The sequence below is a fragment of the Opisthorchis viverrini genome, assembly GCF_000715545.1.
Source record: "Opisthorchis viverrini unplaced genomic scaffold opera_v5_146, whole genome shotgun sequence".
Lineage (NCBI taxonomy): Eukaryota > Metazoa > Platyhelminthes > Trematoda > Opisthorchiida > Opisthorchiidae > Opisthorchis > Opisthorchis viverrini.
In genome coordinates, this window is record NW_008751801.1 from 1127341 (window position 1) to 1137929 (window position 10589).

At 42.4% G+C, this 10589-nt stretch overlaps 1 protein-coding gene across 1 annotated transcript; it reads left to right on the forward strand.

Moving 5' to 3' along the window:
• Positions 1-9418: 9418 nt before the first annotated feature.
• Positions 9419-10192, forward strand: T265_06757 (hypothetical protein; the record flags this gene model as incomplete). The annotated part of the gene is made up of 1 exon (XM_009172102.1): positions 9419-10192. The coding sequence occupies one exon, from the start codon at positions 9470-9472 to the stop codon at positions 10190-10192; it is 723 nt and encodes a 240-aa protein (XP_009170366.1).
• Between the last annotated feature and the right edge of the window lie 397 nt (positions 10193-10589).

Sequence of the window (10589 nt, forward strand, 5' to 3'; positions counted from 1 at the left end):
AAAGACACGAGCAATTTTCTCCCATCTCCTTGCACAAAGGTCAAGCAAGACGCGGGTTCGACCGGGGGGCGTTCGCATACTGGCTCAAACAAGAGCCAAGAAAGAACGCAAATTTATGGAAGTCTGGTACTCCACCGAAGAAGCTATTGAGAAACAGATTGAGATCGACTCCACTGACCCGCTAAGAGCAAGAGAACACAAGAACCACGTAGCACTGAACCGAGCAACCAAACGGACGAGGAACGCACAAAAAAAGGAGTGGGTTGGATTCAAATGGACACGCCTCAGCAATATACCAAAGTACCAAATTAACAAACGGATGCAAGGACGCCAGTCAATACAGTGAAGGAAATGGAGCGGTGCAGCCAGCCAATCATTCCCGAAGAAGGGAAAAAATCAAATCACAACGCAATTCAAAACGAGAATGAGGCCAGTCAGAACGGTGGAGGAAACTACTAAAAGGGGAAGACTTTGAAATGACCAATCAACTTAAAGAAATGCAAGCCACGACATAACAAAGATCACAAACGATCCAATAGATCCACAAAAAACGCTCTCAACCAACCAGTCAATCACGGCAGGCGATAAAATGTAACCCTTAAATGCCATAAAGTCGCATGCAGGCATATGGGAGGTACCCACTCAACTGCGCACTGATGATGACTCCTCGAATGGTAACGGAATGTGTCTGAATTAAAAGCCGAGCTCGGCGGACGGGTCAACAGCCACTTGATCAACAGCCAAGGAACAAAACAGTGAACGGAGCCATTCGTACGCTGCGCCAATCAGCTCCGCTCCAAATTCAACTCAGGCTGCTAGCATATGTCAGGGTCTTTTGTTCGCACAAGTTTCGTCAACGTTGATCAATCAAAATGGTCCTACTGAAGGCTGACAACTTTGAGCTCATATTGCGCAGTGAAATCCTGAATGATATGGTGGATAGGATGTGTTTGGTGACCAAAGAGGCGAATTTTCGTGTCAGATAGCTGAGACCCGTAAACCTGCCTCATTTGTCTTCTGTATTCTTGCCCTAATATTCAAATGGATTCAATGGACTCGCTGTTGCAAATTTGTTTCGGATTTGACTGGACGTTATTTGGGTAGGGTGAATTGTCTTTCCAGCTAATTAGGTTATGAAGTGGTTTGTTATAGTGCTCAGTAAAACGTTACGATTCATACAGTGAGCTCATTATGGACAAACGAATGTTTTATTAAATTGGATTTTGGAACAAGGAGCTTCTGGTGTAGTTGTGTATGCCTCTTTCTAAGTAGGTTCGATGTTACTAGCGATCAAATGACATGCTACCAAATCAGGCCGGATCCCTTGGAATTATTAGCTCTGAACAAGCGAGTATGATGTGATCGGTTTAGGGAACACTTCCATCGACATCTCAGAAATAAAGTAGGATTGTTCAGCTGGTACCAACTGTCCATGGTACTACCTGATCGGAAAATCTTGAGTGGTGAATGATTCGATTGTCTAAAACAAGGATTTACTGGGTCCATGTTTGGTCTATCGGGTGAATCAATGAAAATGATCTATTGGACGCCTCCTGAGATATGATAACCCAGATACGTATAGCCTGGGACGATAGATAAGCTGTGACACTCATCGCACGTGGCATTAGCTTTCAGCCTTGCAAGGCCATGGAAATACCAAACGGATGAGTTCCAGTATGGGTGAATCCCGAGTTGAGGGCCCTCCTAGTTTGTGATAAGTTAGTCGGAATACTCTGGTTGGATTTATGCAGGACAGAACAATGATGTGGGTTCGAGAAGTGTAAACATTGCGACAGCCAGTAAGAACAGTATCGTATAAAAGAGGCTTAAGTCTTAAATTATCTAAATTCTATGTTGAAAGAAGCTTCTCACTAACCAACCTTGAAACGCACAGGCACTGACCCTGTATGTTTGTTTCAACACACAACTTGAAGCTTCAGCTTTGCGTGAGCCACGGCGCCCTTCATCTCCCCAAGTTACTAAGCATTCTAGAGATTTCCAGCGTTGTATCGCCCTCTGAAATAATGGCCAAGCAGTTGTGGTGTACCAAGAAGTGACTAGTGGTTTTCCGTTCCGGTGGGTATCACTAGCGGTTCTTGAGTACAGGTCCCATAGACACTTCTATTAACTATCAGTTAATTCATAAATCACATGGTTCCTTTTTGTGAGTAGTCATGACTCAAGGAGCCTATTTACACGTAACCAAATGGCGTGAATAGTATGGTTGAAGGGTACAGCGTCTCTCTGCATCCTGCCAGTTAGCGCGATACTTACACCGCTGACCAGTCACTCGTGGCAGGATGGCAGAGTCCTTAGCCACTGATTTGACAGCCTTGGTTTCGAATTTCTCCGGAGTCTTATGGAAGGAGCACAAGAGTAAACAGATGTACAATATTTTTTTCTTTTGATTGGTTATCCTCATTTTCAAGCTGAAACCTCAAATGAAGTATGGTTCAATCGACGGAGGACGATCAGTATGTAAAAGTTCGTATTCACCTAACATTCACTGTCTCACCTCCTCATTAAATAGGATATTTATTTAAAATCAGCGTTACTCTAGTCGATGTCCAACAGCCGAGAATATTTTTGATCATACGGGGATTAGTATGCTGTCCCATGATTTCATCTTGCAGGAGCGACGCTTACGCATTGGAACTGTCTGACACTTGAATGGCTGCACAGAGAACCAGTCGAGACGACTGACAGCACATCAGTCGGGAATTCTCAATCATGGAAAGCTCATAGTTAATAAATTTTCTCTTACTTTCAAGTCGTTTGGGAATCTCGCCTAATCTGCACTTCTCCCTCTTCTCTACGCGGACACTACAATGTTTGCGCAAACAATGTCCACCAATTGAAAAAATACCATACCGACATTTCCTCGTGTTTGTGCTCATCAATAGTATATATTCCTATGCATACCTGAGTTAGAAATCCAGAAATCTGGCAAGGAACTGTACCGGTTTTAAACTGGCCAGAAGCGTCCAGTTCTCAGCGGAAAGACAATTTATTCTTCTCTTTATTCGGTGCGTACAGGCGCACGGTCCTGTCAGTGGTGGTCAGTGAAGCATGCGCCTCGTATTGGTTAAATCAGGGCAGCGTAACCTAGAAGCCATACGGACAAAATGTTTGAGTTCTTGACCGAGTTTGTTTACACTTTTTCTACCGAATCTTTCTGAGCAAACTGGCAGGCCACATTCAGTAGTTTGAAGTCCTTCGAAGTGCAAATATTTCTAGGTCTAACTGAACTTTGATGTGAAAGCACCTGAGAGAAATTACCTGGATACCGATACCAAAGCAGAATTTTCTGCGACATGTTGAAGATTTAAGACGTGACTCGTCTTTGTGCCACAAAACAAGCGAACCTTTCTAAATGTGATCACTCTCCTCCGTGAAGTTTCGACCGGATGGATTTGCGTCACATTTTGAAGCCTATATCGGCAGACCTGTTCGTGTCGCTAACCAGTGTACCCACGTTTTAAACGTGAACACTTGGAACTGAGGCGAGTTTGTTCTATACCTAAGCTATTGCTTTTCATTCTGTTGCATGAAGGGAGCTTGTACTTAGCGGATAAAGCAAACTGTCCGCAGTATGTCTTTATTGAACATAGAATGAGATCTGGTTAAATGACCTAACGAAGAGATTGCCGTTAAAAAGAGGAGGACAGGAAAGTGCAGACAGCCAATAAACTCCAGGATAAACAATCAACGACGCAACAGAGCTTAAGAAATTGAATAATCAAAACACACCAGGAAATTTAACAATAAAAAGCATCGTAAAATTAAACAAATCAGTGGAAAACAGACCGCAATACAAGCGAACCAATAAAATGAAGATAAAGCTGCTCCTCTGTCAGTCAGTGGTTTTTTAGGGATTTTGTAGAACAATCTTACGTAAACAATCTTCCCTCTGTCCTCACGCAATCGGTCTGGTGAGTCCATACCGAGGTTACCTCACTTAGGAGCTCATTAGCACTGCATATCCAATGAATGTGCCGGGGTTTGAACTCCGTACATCTAACATGCAAAACGAGCATTTAACCAGTACTCCAGCAGCTGTACTCATCCGGATTTGTACGTTTGAAATGGTGAACAAGTTTTCGCTTGAGTGATTTGAGCGGAACGCCCGACGCCTCTAACGACGATCGATTGCCATGCCTTGGTTGTATCAATCGACGGGCCCGCCAGTCAGGACTTCCCAGTCAGCTAGTGCCACAGACGGTTGAAGCCTCCTGGCTGTTTCAGGCGTTGGTGATTGTGGGGTTTTGTGGAACACACTTGTCTAAAAACTATAACAACGCAGGGAGGTAAGCGAAAAACACCCAGCCAACTGCGCAATTGCGTCCACAAAATTGGTGACGCGATGTTAGTAAGCAACTGCTCGAGCTTGACGCGTAAATCAACAAGCCATCTGATTCACGACTAAAAGTGGAGAGCACACACTGGCCATGGCTGCTAGCTGTGAAGTGATAGATTCATAGCTTTTTCGATAGTTTTATTCCGTCCATGGCTGATTGGCACTCACATACTGGGATAGCTTTGCAAACCCCGCCGGTTTGAGGTTGCATATATTAAGAGCTAATCACACATGAGTGGTTTCCGAACTTCATTCTTCATTCAGGTCGAGTTTCTGGAAAAAGACAAACATTTCCATTTTCTTAGAAAAACCTGAGATTTTTTATATAATCTGATAGCTAAAGTTCCGTAGTCAGTCACTCGGTGTATTAAGTTTTGGCCAGCTGGGTCTTCATTTGGTGAGTAACTCAATCAGTGTGCTGTTTGAAAAGAGATATCAATGATATCTACAAGAAACACATTTGTGGAAACTGATAAAATCTGCGTTGGCACGGTGGAACAATAGGAATTATTTGCAGGACAACGCCTCTAAACACTAACTGTGCCGCCCAAAATGCAAAGTTTACTGGAACGTATCGCTTTCATACAACTCCAGGTTTTACGGTTGCTAAGAGACACCAGGTTATCCATTCATAAATGTGGGTAGACAAATTTTGTAGTGTTTTCGTGATAAGGATGCCAAAAAGGCAGCGAAGTTAGCACGTTTGGTTAAAATCTCTGAACAAAACGGGAAGGTTTAAACGAATTATAAGGACATCACTGTAGATCTAAACATCAACTCATCCACATGTATTCAAACGTACCCAGCTTTCATCAGCAAGTTTAGTGCGTAACTGGGCGCCTATCGAAAGATTGAATTTTCTTCAAAGACGTGCTTACAGAACGTACCTATCTCGTGCAATAAGTAGCCAAAGAAAACTCACTTGCTTGGCTTACTTCAAATCACGATATTTCATTGCGTATCGAATTCACGGTTTACTAGTTCTGTGAGAACACAAGCCTCAAACTGGTGATCGTTGATCAGTTCACCGAGCTTTGCATCTGATCAACCACCAACCAGTAAACACGCCCGAGCTGCGGATATTTCGACACACCGTCGTATCCACAAAGTATGGACAAACAACTCTGTTACTTTATAGCAGTTCATGACAAACGTCGTGGATATTTGGGCAGAAGTGATATATGGAACATTGAATCCCTTCAGTTAAAATGGATGATCTTTTTACTTTTCCTGTCTAGTTGCAAGGCATAAAGTGTACAGACAAGAAATGTCTGCTGAACTGCACAGAGTGGTCGTACATGAATCGCCGTCGATCACATGGGCATTATCAGTAGTTTACCAATGCCTTAGTGTACAGAATCTGAGAAGCCTTTGACAACAAGGACAAAGGTACATCTTAAAGAACAATACGGTTGATAGACCAAAACACTTATTGGGCTTGGATAAAAATGGTTTCGTCTGAACGTGGCAACTACATTAACCCTGACTAGTATAGTTTCACTGCGAGAATTTTTACTCTTGTGAAGTGAAGACATAGAACACTACTAAAATCTAATCGGTGTCATGTTTGCTGTTGGTTGGGGGTCTATCTACAAATTGGCTTAATGAATATCGGTGGTTGTCAGAACAGCAGAGGCTTTTCCAAATTAACTCGTGATATTTTGTCTTCGTTTTTTGGCACCTGCTTCCAAGGCACCAATAAATAAGAACAGTGACTGACCAGAACCGATAACACCTCCAATTTTAACGAATATGGTATTATAAGACTTTGCAAGAATGCATAGCTGGCTGTTTTGCGTTGTTGACCGGGTAACGTGACTGGCCGGCACACCATACAAGCCAAGAGCCTACCTACGCTCCTATTTACATCTTTGACATTACATAGACGCAAGCCTTGCTATTCGCGGTCTAGTTCAAAATTCGCTACACTAGTTCAAGACATCAGTGTGTCTGTGGCTGGTTCACACTACGGTAAGGATTACTGAAGGTATTTCCTTAGTGAACAACGACCAGTAGAATAACGTGGACAAGTTTTCGGAACCATAACAAAAACTTGCATTGGAATTCCATAAAGTTTAGTATCCCAATGAGTTGCGTGCCTGAAATGTATAGCCTTTTTGCCTCCTAAATCGTAGGCGTAATTTAGCCTTTTGCTGCTGCTGATACGAGCCCCTTTCCTGGGCCATTCCAAGGCGGGTGGTCCCTTAAAAGTCCTTACCAGATCACTGTGCGTGTACAGAGTCTCAGCTTGGCGGTTACATCATAGTAAATTTTCACGTCAGATCATCCGCCAAAATTATGCTTAATGGTCATTAGGATCGTGCACGGTTTAGTCGAATGAACGGTTGCACCGACGCATCACCCATTAAACATGACCCCTTAATTTAATGGCTCACACTCTTAGGCAAACTACGGCTGCCTGGCACGGGGAAACGCAAGCGAAGGGCAAACGTGAATGTGCTCCACCAGCTATCCGACTCGGCGCGATTTCGGTAGAGACAGACGCGGTTACTACTTTCAAGGGCATATGAATGGTGAGTGATTTGTGTGCTTTCTCGCTCGCGGTTGAACATTTAAAATTGCACACATTTTTGTGGATTCAGTAAATCAACCGTATAAGTATGGCATCATAAATGATATTTATTCTCTATTTTCATAGTGAAAAAAAACATTCGCTTGAACCTAATAAATTAAAAACGAATAGAGTTACAAACTTTTAATTGTGATATTTGGATCGTAACCATAATTTATCCATTCTTCTTGGTGTTTCCTTTCTGTCATGTTCCCTCAATCTCCCTCATGAATAACTAAATACGGCCCATGTTTACTTTTAGGGATTCGCGTTATTCTGACTTGTTCGAATTTGTAATTATTTTGTAGGAGGATTGAACAAGAAGTTTGTCCAGCTTCGAACTTCTCTTGTGGCTGTAATAAAGTGTGAGGTAATTTTCACGTTACAAACATGAAGTTTCCCCAGCCACAACCAATAATTTCACAAGATAAGTGATAATTTTATAAGAGAAGTTGTTATTCGAGAAACCGGTCAAAACATTTGACCACATGACTCGACTTCCTTAATAGAAGGATGAGTGGTAATTCATCCAGTCTGAACGAGAGTTGTTCACGCCGCTGACCAGGCTCTCATGGCCAAAAGGGTAAAGTGCTTGCGATACTAGCCAAGAAATTGCGGTTTTGAGGCTACCTGGAGTTTTGTGAGATGCGCAGTATTGATGCATAAAACAGTTGTGCGGTGCGTCTCATCGTACCAGAGTAGATTGGCTTTACCTAAGGGAAGTGATTCTTGTGACATGGAAGAATCTGGTTTCCGTACGATGCACCACGTGCTTTCTTTACAGGGTATGGCGAAATTCACTGAGTACTATTCAGGTTCAGAATCCAAACTCATTTTCAGGGCTTTGTGGCTACAGACCTTACCACCGTGTGATGCGCTGTTTTTTTTCCGAATCCGACAAAAATCGTAAATGTCAGACAATTAAATTCCCGCAGTTTATTGTGAAAGATCTGGTCAACATGATTTTGAGGGATTTCGATGCTTCTAGTGAAAATCGATGGAAGCCATGTGATAGTGTAAAAGAAATATAAACTTTCGACCTGCCACATTTACCTGGTGAGCCCAAACAGAATGTCTACCATAATCATCAAAACTTTCTACGACTTTATTTCAATGCACAATGCACAAGGTGTATCATCGTGCTCAAATGCAGTGTTATTCTGCGTTTATAGTGACAAACAGCAAAGGACATTTGGAAAATATTCCTACTCGTCAAAAACATGGTTTTGATCGAGAACTCAAATCAATGTGAATGACGGTGAATTTTATTGAATGTGCAGCCGGATTCAGGTGATTCAATTGTCAAAACCAAATTTGTGTGAAAGTGAGAGTATCTGTTTAAATTCGTCCAATATGGATTCAAGTGGAACATATGGTTAACACAATCTCAGGGACTGTAACTTCGAGATGGGCACCAAGAAGGGTGGAACTGGTCATGGGCTGTCAGATTTTTTAATAACCTTATGAGTAGCGCGTTACAACCGTACAGGAACGGACTGTCTTTATGCAGCGCATTTTCTTTTCGAAAAAACGTTAGAGCACTGGCCCTCCAACTCATTCTGACGGAAGTGGTATGGCCCACCGCCGAAAAAACTTTTGTTTGCTCCATTGCGAGTTCGTCTCTCCAAAATGGAATTCTTAAGGGGTTAGCGCAAGACAGTTTGGGAGAGCTATCTTAAATTCAAACATTGCAATCCTATCTCGAAAATAGAGTCCCACAAATAAACCAGTCACCGTCTGATGCTATGAATGTTAGGTTTGTTCCTCAAAGGAAGACTGCCCGAAGTCAACTAACTGGGTTTTCCTTTAGCTGTCATGTCTGATGTCATAAGCATTGCTGACAAATACCAACATGCTACGCTTCATTTCTGTATACAACTTGAGTCAGAATAAGCAAAAGACTTGTCATAGAAATCACATGAGAGCATGCCGACGTTATATATGTTGGGTTCTGAATAGCTACGTCTAATTTCTTTTGAAGTTCAGCAGTTGGTTATCATCCTCAAACTCAAGTCATCCGTTAGCGGTTTAAGGTTGTAGTAATGTGCAATTAAATTACACTCAAGTGACCATGTTGATCATGGCGCACTCGAAGTGCTGGATTGAGTATGAGTCGGTTACATGGCAGCACATCCAGTATCATTCAACAACAAATTTATCCGGGTCTTATTTGAATCTCGAGTAACTAGCCAACGTTGTCTTCATGCTGTCACCCATTATTTTGCAGCAGTTCGAATTCAAATTTCAGTAGTCTTTTCAGGAAGAAATCCGATCAGCAACTAATAATCTCTTTAAACCACTCCCATTTAAGCCTGTCACCTTAGCTGACGCTATACCGAATTGTCAACATCCTGATCTAGGCACCCTAGCGCTCACTCAACGGTGATTGGTGGATGCGCATCCTTGTCGGACCGGAATCAGCCAATCACATCGATCTCAACTCTTCTATAAATCGCAAATGCACGGAGCGATTCGGACATTTTTGATGTCTGTGTTGCGTTAAGGTTTTCGCGCTTCGTTGGTGTTGTCCAACAGCAATCATGCAGGACCAACCTGACCATGACGGAATAAATAATCAGCCGATCACCAGTCCACACGACTCATGTTTAACACCATTTGATTCAGCACATACGGTGGCCTACGTCCCAAATTCGAACTCATTTCCAATCTTTCGCCTCAAAGAACAGCTGCATGAGGATCAACACTATTATTCATTGAACGAACGAGATCGCATTCAGGATGCAGGATACAGAAAGTCAACTTCATCCTATTCATTTGCATCCAGTCCTAAGGGTGGTGGAATCAATGCTAATTTTCTCGATTGTCGTTTACGGTATATTCGTCAAACAAGACGCCTGCAAAAATACCTGCGCGTTACTCCAGAAGGAAATCTACTCGTGAATGATGTGAAACATTTGTACCACGATGCAACAAACTGGCAACCTCCGGAATCCAAGGAGAGCTTGGCAAGCAAAAGGGAGTCGAATCCATTCGCTACGCTTATTAGCACTCCAAAACTTAAACGGATTTACGCGGCCTTTTGGAATATGGAATCGCGACATGATTATTCCTCGCCCAACTCAACACAACTTTTGAAATACGTTAACTCGAGCGACACCCAGACATTACAACAATCACATGTGTCTCAAGCTCAAGAATCTGTTCACTCTCCTGAGCAGTTGCAAAACAACTCCTCTGAAACTGGTCCCACATTGGACTCGTCTTGTGAACAAGAGACAGCCCTAGAAATGGCAGGCGACTGAGGCAAAACAGGCAAAAGATTATGATTCATACCAGACACCTTATTGCTGTGAGCTCTGTGGCTGTGAGCCTCCTACCAGAACACTTCCAGGTAAACGAGTGAAGATTTATTGAACTTTTGCAGACATATATAGCTTTTCTTGTATGACATTCACTATTTTTGCATCACGGTGTCCATTTTATTGCCTGTACAGGTAAACTTAGAGTTAACATAAATATACAGATGTATTGTGGATAGTCTGATACTTGTTTATGTAGAGGGATCCAGATTTGGGCTACCGTAAACAATTGCCCTACTTTTTGACTGACAATGATGTTTATAGTCTCATGAAATGATACTGAATTGAGCCTTAGCGGCACCATGAATGAACTTTCAAATTTTTGATGCTTCTTGTGTTG